Source organism: Oncorhynchus mykiss, chromosome 21 (assembly GCF_057628025.1).
Source record: "Oncorhynchus mykiss isolate SJ-2025 chromosome 21, ASM5762802v1, whole genome shotgun sequence".
In the NCBI taxonomy this organism is placed as follows: domain Eukaryota; kingdom Metazoa; phylum Chordata; class Actinopteri; order Salmoniformes; family Salmonidae; genus Oncorhynchus; species Oncorhynchus mykiss.
Genome location: NC_143042.1, coordinates 14,165,186 through 14,181,700, shown reverse-complemented (window position 1 = coordinate 14,181,700; position 16,515 = coordinate 14,165,186). Strand labels below are relative to the sequence as shown.

The following is a 16,515-nucleotide window of genomic DNA, read 5'->3' as shown; positions in this document are numbered from 1 at the left end:
AAAGACGAGTGGAAAAAGAGGGAAGCAACATTCCTCTGTCAGCATGTGGCTCTGAGCGGGAGCTTTTTGCTCTATTTTTCTTGCCTTTGAACAGATCAGGGCAACAGCATTTCGGGAGAGTCAACTTAAGTCCTGTAAAGTCACCAGAAGGTGGTTTATTGGTCCAGGCCTGAGCCGATAAACCACAGAGATGTAAACAGCTCTCCAACTTCAAGAGGCAGTTTACAAACAAAGCACCAGATGCCTAGGAAAAGGAAGGAGGAGTGGAGCCTTAAGCCTGAGGAGAGGGATGATTCTTGGTACAAAAACAAGACGGCTCCCTCAGATTCCTCCATGTCCCAATGGCCCAGTGCACAGTGTGGATTGCCCATTCCTCCACGGTCGCTCTGGCGATTAACCTTTATTAGGAGAAACTTTACCCCGACCCCCTCAGATCTGACAGGTGCCATGATCAACAATAAAAAACATTCAGCCACCACCCACTGCTCACGGTCCAACATGGACAGGTTTCAGTCTCATTTCAGTGACACCATTTCAGTCATTCCAAAGCTCAACCGATAGTGAGGGATACGTGCCCCTGTAGAGCTCCCTCTATGGAGCCCTGGAGCTAACTAAGTGCTAAATCACAAGCAACAAGTGTGCTGTTTACATTAGCGAGGCGGAAATATACATGACAGTGTAAAGTCCTACTGACCTGCTCGGCAAAGAAGGAGACGACAGTAAAGATCACCAGAGTCACCAATACACAGTGGGTCCAGAACTTCAGCTTGTCCCGATATACTCGCCTGTAAGACAGAGACAGTAAGACAGCAAAAATAAACAAACTATTTTTGTGTCATCAATGAACACATGACAAGGCAGATAACTCTCTGAAAGTCATCCCTCTCATATTCTGATCCTAGGCTCCAGTATGACAATTGATTGGGTGATTGACAGGGTAAAATGTTTTTGGGAAGTATCAATGAATACAAAACAGAAACTCGACGAAAGTCACTACTATCATATTCAGAGTCCAGTCTCAATTATGAAATATTTTAGGCTTGGGTGACAGGGTTAAAGGTCATAATGAAATGCCTGTGGTTCCAGGGGAGAGGGCGACAGGGTAAAGGGGTGACAATGTGACATCAGGGGACCTCTGCTACCACCCGCCTGTCACTTCACTAACACCCTTGTGACTCTTGGAGTGTCATGTGTGTGGCTCATACGAGTCTAATTTTAAAGTCTCGGTATCTGGATAGATTCCTCCAGCTCAGGCCTGGCGCTATAAGAGCAGGATCCCACTATAACCCCCTTGGATTCCCAGCGATCATTTACAGCAGTGCTGCACTCGGAGGTGCTGACAGCTAGGATCCTTCATTCTTCTCTGGGAGAAATGGGGAGAGACCTCTGTCTCACATGGCACTAATACAGTAAGATAACATATCTGTCCATCTATCATTTAGGACAGACACTACGATTGACAAAAGTATCTGTACAGTCATCTTGTACTGTGTGCACATTGTGCTTCTGCACTGCCACCAATTAATGGTATAATGAAAAAAGAATGTAACTAAATGCAGATCACATATTCAACTGATAAACTCCAATATATCCTTTCAACTATAGTATAAACCACCCCAGTCCTACCATTCCCCTGTCTAGTATAAACCACTCCAGTCCTACCATTCCTGGAGCTCTCCCATGTGGAGGAAGCGATTGCGGTATTCTCTGGGCAACTCGAACTGGGAGGTCAGGGGGAACATGGACTCATAGAAGTCCCTCAGCACCGCCTTAACAGTCCCTGCGTCTTTATGGCTGTGGTCAATGTTGTCGTTTAGACATATGAACTTCCTGTGAGGAAACACAGTGATGTGGTCAAATCATAATCAACAACATCATGGTCAAATGGTCATATGAAAAGGTAGTATAACAATAAAACAGGAAGTAGTAGTACATATTAATTAGGCAGGCACTAGGCTGGACACCTACAGAAAATACAGAGGTAATGCTAAAAAAAATATATAATGCTCATCTTTGTTCTGTTACACACAAGTGTGTAATGAAAATGTGTCTTTCATATCCCAACTCCCCGAGACACCGGTAGGGAGTGGTGTCAAGGCCAGGGTCACTATTGTACAGCGCCCCTGGACAGATCTTTCACCTCAGCCACTCCGGTGTTCAAACCAGTGATCTTTCGGTTACTGGCCCAACTCTCTAACCTCACCTGGGGTTCTTCCTGATGTCATCCAGCTGGCCCACCACATGGGACACGTTGGTCCGCACCATCTTAAAGGCTATCTCCTCCTCGCCCATTATCTCAAACCTGTCAAAGGAGAGGTTTCCATGTTTACTGTGATCTTAAATCAGATCAGGATATCCAGAGAAAATGTAGGATGGGTGATATATATAGTTAAAACCTCTTGGTACTAGGGGGCAGTATTTTCATTTTTGGAAAAAAAACGTTCCAGTTTTAAACGGGATATTTTGTCAGGACAAGATGCTAGAATATGCATATAATTGACAGCTTTGGATAGAAAACACTAACGTTTCCAAAACTGTAAAGATATTGTCTGTGAGTATAACAGAACAGATGTTGCAGGCATCTAGGCCTGAGACAAATCCAATCCGGAAGTACCCCAGGTTTTGAAAGCGCTGCGTTCCAATGACTCCCTATTGAACTGTGAGTATGCTATGAACATGTTTACACTTTCTACGTATTCCCCAAGGTGTCTACAGCTTTGTGACGTAGTTTTACGCATTTATGTTGAAGAATAGCCGTAGGCGGCCACATTGCGTAAGTGGTCACATGGTGGCTCCGAGAGAGATTCTCGCGTAAAATACAGAGGTAGCCATTACTCCAATCGGTCCTACTGAAAAACGAATTGTCCCGACGGATATATTATCGAATAGATATTAGAAAAACACCTTGAGGATGGATTCTAAACAATGTTTGCCATGTTTCTGTCGTTATTATGGAGCTAATTTGGAATATTTTTCGCCGTTTTCGTGACTGCAATTTCCGGTTGATTTCTCAGCCAAACGTGAAGAACAAACGGAGCTATTTCGCCTACAAAAATAATATTTTGGGGAAAAAATGAACTTTGGCTATCTACCTGGGAGTCTCGTGAGTGAAAACATCAGAAGTTCAAAGGTAAACAATTTAATTTGATTGCTTTTCTGGATTGTGACAAGGTTGCCTGCTGCTAGCAGGGCATAATGCTATGCTAGGCTATCGATAAATTTACACAAATGCTTGTCTAGCTTTGGCTGTAAAGCATATTTTGAAAATCTGAGATGACAGGGTGATTAACAAAAGGCTAAGCTGTCTCTCACTATATTTCATTTGTGATTTTCATGAATAGGAATATTTCTATGGATATTTATGTCCGTTACGTTATGCTAATTATTGTCAGGCGATGATTGCACTCCCGGATCCGGGATGGGGAATATCAAGAGTTAAGGACCGTGGATGATGGTAGAGAACAGGACTTGATTTTTTTATTTTTTATAGACCCAACCACCCCCCCTTCAGAGGACAAAAATAAATGTTTTTACAGAATTTTCATTTGTTGTTACACACATTTGACATAGATTTTTTTTTTTACATATAATTTTTTAGAACAGGACTTACTTGTACTTGTTCTGGTCTTTGAAGGCCTTGTGGATGCGCTCCGTGACGGCTTTACAGTGGACCACCAGACCTTTAGTGACGGGAGGCTGTGGATTCAAATACATGAATCAGTCTCTGCACCTCAAGTCAACTACAGCTTATAAATGTTGTTGGGCCACAGCAAAGAGGCAGTGTAGAGTAGTCACCATGCTGGCTTCGTAGTATGCCTCCTGTGTAGGGCTAACGATATGCAGCTGGGTCAGGTTGGTGGGCAGCGTCTTAGAACAGTTGATCAGCAGCTGCTCCAGACCTGTCAGATCCTGCAACCCGCCACACGCTAACACATTAACCTCACTGTACCACTGGTTTGAGATCAGCTTTTAAAACAGGAGTAAACCAAGGTCGGTATTCATAAAGTGTCTCAGAGTAGACGTGCCGATCTATGATCACTTTGGCCTTCGATGATAGACAACATGGACACGCGGGGACCTGATCTTCTACACCCAGACTTCTCTACTGACCTGTAAGTTGAGGGGGAGCTCATGGATGCGAGTGGCCAGCGTTCGGATCTCGCGGTCAGAGAGAACGCCGGAGTGGTCCGTGTCGATCTCGTCGAACACCTGCGAGACGTTGAGCGGCTGCAGGGCCGACATCAGGAAGTAGAAGTAGGAGAATGAAAACTGCATGTCCTCCGGGTGACGCACGCGGTGAGACGACGTCAGGTCAAACGCCTTTGGGAATCTGAAAGGTGGAGACATTCACATATCAGTTTGTTCAGCAACGGCAGGTAGCCTAGTGGTTAGAGCGTTTGCAACATCGAATCCCCGAGCTGACAGGGTAAAAATCTGTCGTTCTGCCCCTGAACAAGGCAGTTAACCCACTGTTCCTAGGCCGTCAATGAAAATAAGAATTTGTTCTTAACGGACTTGGCTAGTAAAATAAAAAAACTAATTAACTATAACGAGGTAAACAAATGAGTGCTCCTGTTAGACAAGCACTCACAACAGCTACTTCGGTATATTACTAACCCAGTATTTCCCATATGACATAATTTCCTGTTACTCACATGTCCTGGAGCTCCTGCATGATGAGCCTGTCGATCATGTGGGGCATGTGGGCGGGGACCTTCCGGGAGGTGAAGCCAAACTGGCCGTTGAGTAGCTTGTTGACGTAGCGGAGGGAGTCGGCGAAGGTGTCCTGCAGCCTCCGGCCAGCGGCGGCGCTGTCTGCCTGGTACGCCAGCTCTCCCTCCAGACGCTCCTCCTCCTATAGCAGCCATAGAAAGAGCCAGAAAGCAATAAGAGAACACACAATTAACATTCTGATCAAATTCAGATAGCATTCAGATTCCCATTTACATTTGGAACATTAAAAAGTTAAACCGTTTCTGAGTAAAGTGTTTGCGATTCAATCCAATGCACGGTTGTTCTCGATTCTATGTTCTTCATCTCAAGAGCCAGGATTTTTCCTGACTGACCTTGTGACATTATTACAACCCAACCCCAGCTCACCTCCAGCAGGTCCTGGAAGTACTTCCGTCTCTCCCAGGGCAGGAAGCCTCTGTCTGTGGCGGTGTAGTGGTGCAGCTTCCGGCCCACAGGAACCCCCCGGGCGCCCTCTGCTCCTTCCTTCGGTCCCTTCTCGGCCCCTGCCTGCTGCGATTGGCCCTCTGAGCCCTTGGCTTTGGACATGCTGCCCACCAGGGTGCTCAGCAGCTTGGAGGACGGTGGAGGTTTCTCTGTGGCGGTGGTGTCCTGGGTTTTAGCGGCTTTCGGAAACTCACCATCCACTAGAACTGGGATGCGGGTTGCTGGAGTCTTTTGTGCTTTCTGTTTCTCTTTCTCACCAACGATGCTCGACTTGGGCACCTCCTCTGGTGCCTCGGTTCTCTCTGGCTCTTTGGTCTTCTCTGCTCCGTTTCTTTCTGGAGTGTGTTGTTCTTCTGGGTTAGCCTCCACTAGCTGTGGTGTGTCTGCCTCTCTCCTCACCACATGTCCTACTAGGTCTTTAAAAGGGTTGTCCTGGGGTTTGATCTGGTCAGCTGGTGTTAACCTGGGGCCCCGATTGGCCAGAGCCTTGTACGGCCCTAGCAGTATAGCCTTGGTGAGGTTATAACCTTTCATAGTGATGTCACCCAACAGGAGCTTTCCTTGCAGCCTCTGAAGCTCACTCTGCAAGGCCGCCGGTAGCAGGGACACATTTAGCGCAGGCACATCCACAATCACCTCATTTTCCCCAGGTGGCATCTTCAGGACTCGAGGACCTTGTTTCTCCAGAGGGACATCCTCGAAAGGGACCTCAGGCTCTGCGGTGGCGGTGGTGGGCTTGGCTTCTTTGGATCCATCTTTGTGGAGTGGGTCGGACACGGACACGTTGGGCTGGGGGAGCTGGCGGGTGTCCACAGCCACGCTGAAGGTCAGGGAGAACTCCTTGTCGTCATCCCTTTGGACAGTGAGGTTGTAGTGGACCAGCGAGGCATTGTGGCCCGAGTGGAGGAGCAGGTGGACCGTCTTCCACTTGTTGGCCACCGAGGTATGGCGCACGGCCGGGTTGTCGCTGACCTGGGCCTCGGTCACCCGGCGAGCCACGCCTGCAAAGCTGAAGTATGGCCTGGTCTCACCCACCGGTAGGGTGTACAAGGTCCTGTTCTTCAGCAGGGTGACACTGTAGAGCTGGTTAAAGTGATCTACAACACACACACACACACAAACACACGATGCATGATTATCACTGCTCTTCCACCTCACTGGATGAGCTAACATGACCAGATCAGGAAAAACACTTGGCCGACATTCTGCACATTTTCTCATCAATGAAACATTAGATCTTAGAGTCTTCTCTTCACAAAAGTAGAATCTGTTACGAACAAATTGCAATAAGTTTTGTAGACTTGACACTGTGCCAATGTTTTTTTATTACGTTGTTTAAAAGGAGTGCAAGGGTCGAATTGAGTTATTGTACATGCGCACTTCAAGGAATAGGCGTTCCCTCACAAAACATATGTAAATGCATGTTAAATAGGATCTGGCTAGCTCGTGCTTGGCACTGCCCATCTCTTTGCTTGTTCTTTCCACTGTGCTCATTTTCTCCCATTGTAAACGGCACATAACGCATCTTGGGTTAGTCATCAATATCTTTGCTATAAATAAAAGCAAAGAGTTTGAGGTCAGGTGATTAAGAAAAACTCCTGGCCCTACTTCAGATCACACTCACCTTGTCCACAGTCGCCCACGTCGAAGCCACAGGAGAGCACGTTGCAGGCCTGGTCGCAGAACTTGTCTGCCAGCCAGGAGTTGGCACAGCCTTGGTTACAGCTGGACACGCCCCCGATGCCACCTAGACCTCCTGCAAACTGCCAGGGCTGATTACCCACTCCGCCCACAGCGGTCCCAAACCGGCTGCCCCCAGCTCCTGTGTGGTGGGATGGAGAACAGGAAGAATAGAAAGCTCAGTGAACGACGAGTTGTGACGGAGGAGAGAAGGGAAGAAGGAGAAGAGGCAAGACTGGTACAGGGAGGGATAAAGGAGAGATTGTCACCCAGGCAGTCGCCACCATCCCAGTCACAGGCGGAGTTGTTACAGGCCTTGTCACAGTAGCCATCTTTGATCCAGGAGCCTGGACAACCTTCAGCACAGTTAGGGACCGGCCAGGTGAGGTACACCTGTCGGGAGAGAGGACAGGCGAGGTACAGTAGGGATGTTAAGACAATATTGCAATATACAAAATAGCAGAACTAACCCAATCTCATGCTAGCGAGATATTTAGATGAAATGATCATGAGTCTACATTAGCATAAACTTGAGCTAGTGAGCTGAATTCAAGACCGTGTATCTAGTAACACTTGAAGTCTAGACCCAGACCTTCTGTCCTTTGGAGTGACTGAAGAAGTCATCAGGCCACACGTCCTTCCCAAACATGACGTCGTCGTTGAGGTAGATGAACTTCTGAGACAGGCCTGGGATTCGGTGAATGTGGGTCTCAATGGCAGGGGAACTGAAGGTGGGCAGGTGGGTGTGGTTCTGGAAGACATCCTACACAGGAGAGACAATCATACGGCAATTTGGATTTTTTTTTCCTAACTACAGGCCCAGAATTCTTCCTGCTCCGGTCACAACATCCCTTATTTTCTGTTATTGTCAACAATCATATCTGTGAGAGTAGTACTGTAGGTCTCAGGTGTACCTGGTGTGTTACCACGGTGACGCGGGGGTTGTCCAGGTTCAGCCAGGAGGGGATCTGCCCATTGGTCACGATGAAGATGTGCCGCACCCAGGGGGCGTGTCTCTCCACCGAGCGCAACGAATAGCGCAGTTCCTCGTTGTCCTCGAAGCGACTGGCCGAGACGTCCTCGTCCTGCTTGGACTGGGGGGGGGGGCAGAGAGCAGAGCAGAGTGGTCTGAGACACGCTTTTACTATGCTCTGAAAAGAGACCAATCCAAAATGTTAGCACTACATGTCATTGTATTTTATCCTCACGGTCAAATAGGTAAAAAACAATGGAAGTTCTCAGTCCAGCAGTTTAGTTTCACTCAGTGATACCTACTACACCCTGAATGAACAGTGCAACTGCATTAAACAAGAGTTAGAGCTCCTCTTCACCTACACTGTTGATCTTCCCTGATAGATAGTGGGTGACGGGACAGAGGCAGAGTGAGGTCCTACCTGTGTGATGGCAGTCAGGTCCCAGAAAAGATAAGCAGCGCTGATGCTCAGCTCTTTCCCGTCCAGGGTCAGGTTCTTTTTGGCCTGCTGGGTCAGGTCAGTAAAGTCTTGAGGGCTGTTCAGGTGGAGCAGGGCGATACTGGCCTCCGTATACAGCTGGAACTATGGATAGATAGATAGATAGATAGAGATAGAGATAGAGAGAGAGAGAAACACTGACATGTCAGTGTGGCAACCTCCACAACAAGACAAACAGACATCAAGCCAGATATATTTTTATGGACCACTTTAGACGTAGTGGCCATGTCAAAGGTTATATGACGTGGGGCCTAAAATCCATTATTGTGACTTTGGTTACCGCTCCTGTCCCTGGGAATAATTCTGTGTGACAGAGATGACAAACAAAGCCACCACATGACGGGTGCATACACAGACTACTAGGCTGAACGTGAGCTGGGTTCAAAGCAATTTGATTTTGATGTTGACCTATAACTTCTGACCCGTGGCCAGTTTAAAGGATGGACCACATCCAAGCAGAGGACTCGTCTCCACCAACCACTGTACCCTTCAAGAGGTACTAAACAATATCATGGCTGTGTGGATATGGGAACGAGAGTGAGTGTGAGGGAGTGTGCGTGTGTGGCAGGGAGGGAGGGGGGTCTTGGAAAGTTCTGTGATGTCATTTCTGTGTGGGGGAGCTGGTATTGATCTCAGGGTTGGAATGGAAGGCATGGCTTGGTATCCTTGCGTGTGCACGTGTCATCTCAGTCGTTGCCTCTCATGACCATCGATCCCGACTCCCTCATCTCCTTAGTCCCTAGCCTTCCAGGCAGCCCACAAACCACTGAGCCAGAACCCAAACACCTTCCTGCTGCCTGTCTCCCTCTCAGTCATTGACATGCTTTTTCCTCTGCTCCTGTTGTTATATAAATCCCTAAGATGAGGCAGGGACAGCCAACTGGAGATCACATGTCCATTTTTATTAGCCCCTTTTATAGGAGCTGTTAACACACAGCTCCATGTGTCTGTACAAGTGCACGCACACACACACACCTCCATGTCACGGTAACACAAAGACAATAGTAAACATGGCTTTATATAGCTTTACTCGGAAAGGCATTGGCTATTGGCAGTAACATCAACATTCTCGTCCACATCTGCCCGTCAGCAGCCCATCAAAAGACGCCGGCGTTTAGTTGAGGTATTTAAGGTCCTGTCATACCCGTTATCATGAGCCAATGTCAATAGTGACCAGAGGATCCAAACATCAGCTGTTTTTCCTACTCCTGACATTTGAAACTATTTCATTACTGTTTAAAAACGTCATTAGTCAGCTGAGACAAAGGTGTATACGTACAAACCACAAATACACTAAAACCTTGAACCACATGCTCTGGAAGGAAAAGGCTGAAGCCTAAAATATACCTAATCTGGGTAGCCCAAACCAAATCTTGTGTGTGTCACAAGAGTCTAACACACACCAGAGCCTAGTAAATATTTGACCATGTGCGCGAACACATGGTCAATATTTTCACACAACTAAAAAAAAAAGAGTCCGAGCAAGACGTCACAGTAGTGTTGAGTGAGGAGGGGAGGCTTCATAATGTCATACGATCATCGATCCATCACCGCCCCGGGTCTCAGACTCTACAGCAGGGATCATCAACTAGATTCAGCTGATTTTGTTCTTGGGAGGATGGCTGGCGGGCCAAAACATAATTACAAATCATTTGTAGACTGCAAATAGACCGGAAGGAGCCCAAACAGATGTAATATTTGACTAAAACATCATTATAAACCTTGCTTACGTTTGTATACGATCACGTGTCTCTATTAAGCGTGGGAATACTTGGGAACAAGTTTCCCCAAATTAAAAAAACACTTGGAGTTCCTTTCCTGCTGTTTTAACAGTATTTTCTGTCCAACAAGAAATTATTTTTAAAAAATGATATAATATTTTTGGAGGACACCAATCGGGAAGAACTGGCCTACAATATAACCAGGGGGTCATTCCAGTCATATGATGAAGGCCAGTGAGGTGAACGGGGGAAATGATGCGTCTATGGATTCCCCGTGGCCTGGCTGGTCTGGCGATAATGCCGCAGCTCCTGGCACACGCCTCCCACAACAGCACGGGGTTTGAACCCAGTCTACTGCCCTTTGATAAAATCTCTCTCCATCTTTCCCCACGGTCATTATCTCGCACTCTCTGTTCAACACAGAATCTGAAAGACCTAAAAAAGGACACACATAAACAAAGAAACGTAAGGAATTCCCACCAAAATAGTACTCCTGTGTGACTATCATGGCTTTGAATGTAGCTGTACTTTACGGCTTCGATTGATTTACCATTTTAGTCTATTCTCTACAGACACACTAGCTGCACATTCTAACCTCGAGTACATAAACGACAGGCTATCCTATACAAGTTAGCTATAAATGAATAACACACAACACGTGTGGATGGCAACATGCCAGTTAGAGGAGCACACAAACGGAGGGCAGTATTTTCTAGGCGACAGTGTGAGCAGATGGGGGTCGTAGGGCAGCTTTCATCACCATCCCACTCAGTTTAACACCGTCTATAAATACTGTCCATCTCTCAGCACCACCACCCTGCCCATCCCTCTCTCCCCCTCCGTCTCTCTGCATTCTGCCCATCCCTCTCTCCCCCACAGTCTCTCTGCATTCTGCCCATCCCTCTCTCCCCCACAGTCTCTCTGCATTCTGCCCATCCCTCTCTCCCCCTCCGTCTCTCTGCATTCTGCCCATCCCTCTCTCCCCCTCCGTCTCTCTGCATTCTGCCCATCCCTCTCTCCCCCTCCGTCTCTCTGCATTCTGCCCATCCCTCTCTCCCCCACAGTCTCTCTGCATTCTGCCCATCCCTCTCTCCCCCTCCGTCTCTCTGCATTCTGCCCATCCCTCTCTCCCCCTCCGTCTCTCTGCATTCTGCCCATCCCTCTCTCCCCCTCCGTCTCTCTGCATTCTGCCCATCCCTCTCTCCCCCTCCGTCTCTCTGCATTCTGCCATCCCTCTCTCCCCCAGTCTCTCTGCATTCTGCCCATCCCTCTCTCCCCCTCCGTCTCTCTGCATTCTGCCCATCCCTCTCTCCCCCTCCGTCTCTCTGCATTCTGCCCATCCCTCTCTCCCCCTCCGTCTCTCTGCATTCTGCCCATCTCTCTCTCCCCCTCCGTCTCTCTGCATTCTGCCCATCCCTCTCTCCCCCACAGTCTCTCTGCATTCTGCCCATACCTCTCTCCCCCACAGTCTCTCTGCATTCTGCCCATCCCTCTCTCCCCCACAGTCTCTCTGCATTCTGCTCATCCCTCTCTCCCCCACAGTCTCTCTGCATTCTGACCATCCCTCTCTCCCAACAGTCTCTCTGCATTCTGCCCATCCCTCTCTCCCCCACAGTCTCTCTGCATTCTGCCCATCCCTCTCTCCCCCACAGTCTCTCTGCATTCTGCTCATCCCTCTTCACAGAATCGGCCCGATAGCACCAGGAAGACCACTGGAACTGGATCCCTGCATTGTGCTACTGACAGACGGATGGACCCCCCACCCACCCACCCAGCCTTCCTGAACCTCCTGTCCCCATACACTCTGCTTATAAAGGCTACCTCACCTGTGAGGGCTGTAGAAAGGTCTATGTGAGACAGAAGGAGTGAGTGGGTGGAATAGAAAGAGGAAACAGAGGGGGATAGAGAAGGGAAGGTCAGTAAAATCCTGGTGACCTTTCAGTGTGCTGCCTGCCACCACGCCACCCAAAACAGTTGTTCTAATGTTAACCCCCTTGGCCGCTCCCCAAGATAGGGTTTCACCCTAATACCCTTCTGTTGTCACATGACCCCCGACGAGACAGAGAGAGACAGAGAAAGAGAAGAGAGAAGGAGAGAGGCAGTAGGGGGTGGATAAGGAGAGCTCACTGTAGGAGTCTGCAGATCACAGACACTTTCTGTTGTAGTGTAGGTTGACCAAGACCTTTTTTATTCAGTGATAATTATTGTCCCAGCAGCACCAGAGTGACCATTTCTGATGTGCATTAGGCTGTTCAATTCCATACAGACAAAAGTACTTTTATGGATGTAATGTGACATGTTGGCCCAGTGTTATTAGAAAAGGCTGATATACACTGAGTGGACAAAACATTAGGAACATCTGCTCTTTCCATGACAGACTGACCAGGTGAATCCAGGTGAAAGCTATGATCCCTTATTGATGTCACTCGTTAAATCCACTTCAATCAGTGTAGATGAAGGGGAGAAGACAGGTTAAAGATGGAATTTTAAGGCTTGAGACAATTGAGACATTGAATTGTCTCAACAAAAGATTTAAGTGCCTTTGAACAGGGTATGGTAGTAGGTGCCAGGCGCACCAGTTTGAGAGTGTCAAGAACTGCAATGCTGCTGGGTGTTTCACGCTCAACAGTTTCCAGTGTGTATCAGCAATAGTTCACCACCCAAAGAACATCCAGCCAACTTGACAACTGTGGGAAGCACTGTTGAGTCCATGTCGAGTCCATGCCCCCAACTGATAGGCTGTTCTGAGGGCAAAGGGAGGTGCAACTCAACATTTGGAAGGTGTTCCTAATGTTTTGTACACTCAGTGTAGCTTTGTATGGATATAGTCTAACTATGCCTGTGGTGAGACAGAACTACAGTAGTCTTTTTTTTTACAGTAGTTAACCATCATTGGATTGTTTTATTTTATTATCTCAGAGTAATCTGGCTTGTTACTGGCATTCCTCCTCCCAAAATATCTCAGAGTTCTGATTAGAGGAAATTATTAGATTGACAATCCGTGGCCAAACTAAACCAGGGTTCTTTACTACCATAATATCGGTTTAAAATAGATGGAGACCTCTTCTGCTTAAGTGTTACTCATTTAATTCGGTATAGTTATATTGTTTAAGGTTTGTGGTTATGGCAGACAGACAGTGTCCGTGTTCAGTTTGAACACAATAGATTCTGTCTGGATCCTGTCTGATATACCACGGCAATGACTAGCCTAGCTTTCAAATCATGATTCTGAGGTACAGCAAGGGTGACATCTTGTGGCTATATGAATGTAGTTACATATTATATCTTATATTAATATATCCTGGAATTGTACATTCTTTTTGACTAAAATCTGCATTTCTCATTAAATGTAAATAAAGTATGTTGTGGCATATCTGTGCCTGGTTAAGAAAACAACGAACGTGTTCATATGATAAAATGCCATACTGTATTTTGTGAAACACTGCCCTCTAGTGAAATAACAGATACAGCACCCTGTCTAAAATAAGACAGTATTTGACTTAGCACTGTGTTTTCCTGATAGATTATGCCATTTGTTTTCCTTTTTCCATCTAGGTTAGTCTTACCTGTTTGATCTTGCCAGTGACAACAGATGGCAGTTTGACTCTGAGCTGCTCTGTCTCCTTGAAGGATGCTGGGAAGCCACTGAGGTAGGCCAGGCTCTGCATGCGGACCAGACCTGGTGCTTCCTTATCTGTTGTCTACAGGAGGAACAACAGCACAATAGCTTATTGTTACCATATGACTGTGTCCATTGCTTATTCATCCTTAAGTAAGGACCAGTGTATCCAATTGGGGTAAACGCTCAATCATATAATCATGTGCTGGAATCAGAAAGGACTAGGAAGTGTTGATTACGTCTGGTGCAATAGAACTTCTAATAGCAGAGAGAGTCAGGTAACTCACCAGGTAACATCTAGAGACAGAGCGCTTCAGGGCCTCACGGGGTGCGTCTGTGTAGGCCTTGTCCGCTATGGGAGGGAGAATAAGAGAGAGCCATACAGACAGAGCCATACAGACAGAGACATACAGACAGAGACATACAGACAGAGACATAGAGAAAGAGCGAGAGATTTTGCTGTGATGACATGATTGGTGTTCTCGTACTGAGTGGGTAGCAGAACTGTGAACTGAAATAGCATGTGTGTAGAGTGCCAGTTGGGAGTGTTTGTTTCAATGACTCTCTACCATCAGCCTGAGAGTGAAAGACGACCACAGACACCGTGGTGGAGGGGCGGAGGGGCTTGGCCACTTGCAGCAGCAGCTTGGCGGCGGAGAAGGAGGGCGAGAGCGACGGCAGCTCCTTCAGAGTGACGTTGCCTGGCAGAGCCGGGTCCAGGGCTAGCATGGGCGCTGTGATACAATGGGACAGCAGACATTCTGGCTTCACACTGCAAAAAGAAACACAGACATATAAAGAGAAAGACAAAAAGGTCACAAAACATCAAGATGGTGTCCACAACTCCAGTCCAACATCACTACTTCCACCAGACCACTATGGCTAGTGCAAAACCCTGCACTGTCTTGCTGTAGTTTGTACCACTTGCACAAGGCTTCCTTTGTGCTGTGGTTGCATCTCACGCCTTAATGTCTGTGGTCATAAGCCACCTGTTGTTGCAGATTGGTCGACAACACTGAGACCCGTTCTCACAAACACTCAGTTGAGAGAGAAACAGGAAATACCAGCAATGATGTCAAAACCCTTGATCTTAGACGACCGTAGTTTGTCTCTCAATAAGATGGTTCATCATCAACTCCCTGCCCTTTTGGAAGCATCCATACTGAGCTAGATATGTAAAGACTGTGTGAAAACCACAGTATATCTACAGTAATGTACAGGTGTTTCTATCTTGTCACTCACCTGTCCTTTGGCAATTCAGTCGGATCACTTGCATTCTTCCCCAGCCGTGCCCTATGGTGAGAAACAGTCCAGAAAGTCAACGCACTGATCCCGTTAACGCATGGAATGTTTTGTTGGGGAATGTTCTAGTATTGTGATTGGAAATTGACCTTTGAGCTAACACAATCTCCCTCTGGCAATATTAGTTAACTACATATTTGGTCCCCTAGTCTACACAACAGGATGAATGGGAACGATTCAATCATGTAATGTGAATAAGTACCCGCTTGCTTTACGTGTTAATAACATTCAGCGGACCACAGTAACCCTCTATCCGTCAGCCATTTACCAAAACAAATATGTTCAGCGTGCAATCACGTAATACTATTTCTGTAGCCTAACGTGTGTGACGTGCAACTCAAGTCCCAGTGACCATGTGCAGTACCTCAGTGTTCTCTGCTCTTCCTCCAGCTGCTCTCTCACACCGCGTAGCTGCTTCATCAGGTCTGTGTCCGTGCCATTCACCCAGGTGTACACCACATCTATGGGCATGGGCTGGCACAACCTACAGCAGCACAACACCATAGAGAAGATACACATCCATTTCAAATCAGTAAATAGACAAAAGGAAGGATATGGAGTAGTGAATTGAGACAGTGAAACACTGGTTATCCCCGTAGTGGATAGCACTTGGGCAGAGAGGGTTACTCACCGAGTCTGGAATGATTTCCCAGCTACATTGTCTCTATATGAGTCAAACAGTACATGGTACTGATCCCTACTCCACTCTACCACCACCTACACACAGAGAGGGGGATGATATTATTAACCACTGAATGTATTGTATACTTCAACATAACCAGCCAGAACAGGCCGTGCCTTACTTCACTTAGTGTAACATCACACACACACTTACTTCACTTAGTGTAACATCTCTCACACACTTACTTCACTTAGTGTAACATCTCTCTCACACTTACTTCACTTAGTGTAACATCTCTCTCACACTTACTTCACTTAGTGTAACATCTCTCTCACACACACACACACACACACACACACACACACACACACACACACACACACACACACACACACACACACACACACACACACACACACACACACACACACACACACACACACACACACACACACACACACACACACACACACACACACACACACACACACACACACATCATCATCATCATTGCGTTTGACAAGGGTTATCTTGTTAGCTAGCTAAGCTACTTACTTCTCCAAACTGGAAGGCAGAGACGATCATGAGGACTATCCCTCCAAAGCAGAGGTACAGTCCATAGCGATGGGACAGACAGGTGTAGGTCTGTCTCTGCAAGAGTTTCAGTACTGAATTGATTATCACCATGGTTGTCCTTTGCAATCCATATCTCTTCAGTCATTCACCGAAGACGCAGGAGCATATCGGAGTTAATATAAAATAAACACTTCAAACGAAAGATGTCTTCTTTGTCACATGACACCTAGCAAAAACTGTCAAAGCACATAATCAAACATTGCACTTCCTTTATGGTGATGATGCGCCTTGACTCAAATGTTCCGGGTGCTGCTTTTTAAAAAACTCTATAACGCCCTCTATCGA

At 47.0% G+C, this 16,515-nt stretch overlaps 1 protein-coding gene across 1 annotated transcript in view; it reads right to left on the bottom strand.

Moving 5' to 3' along the window:
- LOC110500058 (N-acetylglucosamine-1-phosphotransferase subunits alpha/beta) overlaps positions 1-16,515 on the bottom strand; it is an 18,324-nt gene extending 1,809 nt beyond the window's left edge. Inside the window, exons 1-20 of the mRNA XM_036957346.2 lie at positions 16,150-16,515; positions 15,604-15,689; positions 15,337-15,456; positions 14,913-14,963; positions 14,240-14,442; positions 13,958-14,022; positions 13,618-13,752; positions 8,253-8,414; positions 7,773-7,952; positions 7,451-7,621; positions 7,128-7,251; positions 6,803-7,000; positions 5,101-6,275; positions 4,656-4,855; positions 4,111-4,330; positions 3,796-3,909; positions 3,611-3,696; positions 2,204-2,302; positions 1,663-1,830; positions 695-785 (exon numbers count right to left, since the gene is read on the bottom strand). Of these exons, the coding sequence (XP_036813241.2) occupies positions 695-785; positions 1,663-1,830; positions 2,204-2,302; positions 3,611-3,696; positions 3,796-3,909; positions 4,111-4,330; positions 4,656-4,855; positions 5,101-6,275; positions 6,803-7,000; positions 7,128-7,251; positions 7,451-7,621; positions 7,773-7,952; positions 8,253-8,414; positions 13,618-13,752; positions 13,958-14,022; positions 14,240-14,442; positions 14,913-14,963; positions 15,337-15,456; positions 15,604-15,689; positions 16,150-16,281 (3,780 nt within the window). The 5' untranslated portion in view covers positions 16,282-16,515. The remainder of the gene's footprint in view (positions 1-694; positions 786-1,662; positions 1,831-2,203; positions 2,303-3,610; positions 3,697-3,795; positions 3,910-4,110; positions 4,331-4,655; positions 4,856-5,100; positions 6,276-6,802; positions 7,001-7,127; positions 7,252-7,450; positions 7,622-7,772; positions 7,953-8,252; positions 8,415-13,617; positions 13,753-13,957; positions 14,023-14,239; positions 14,443-14,912; positions 14,964-15,336; positions 15,457-15,603; positions 15,690-16,149) is intronic.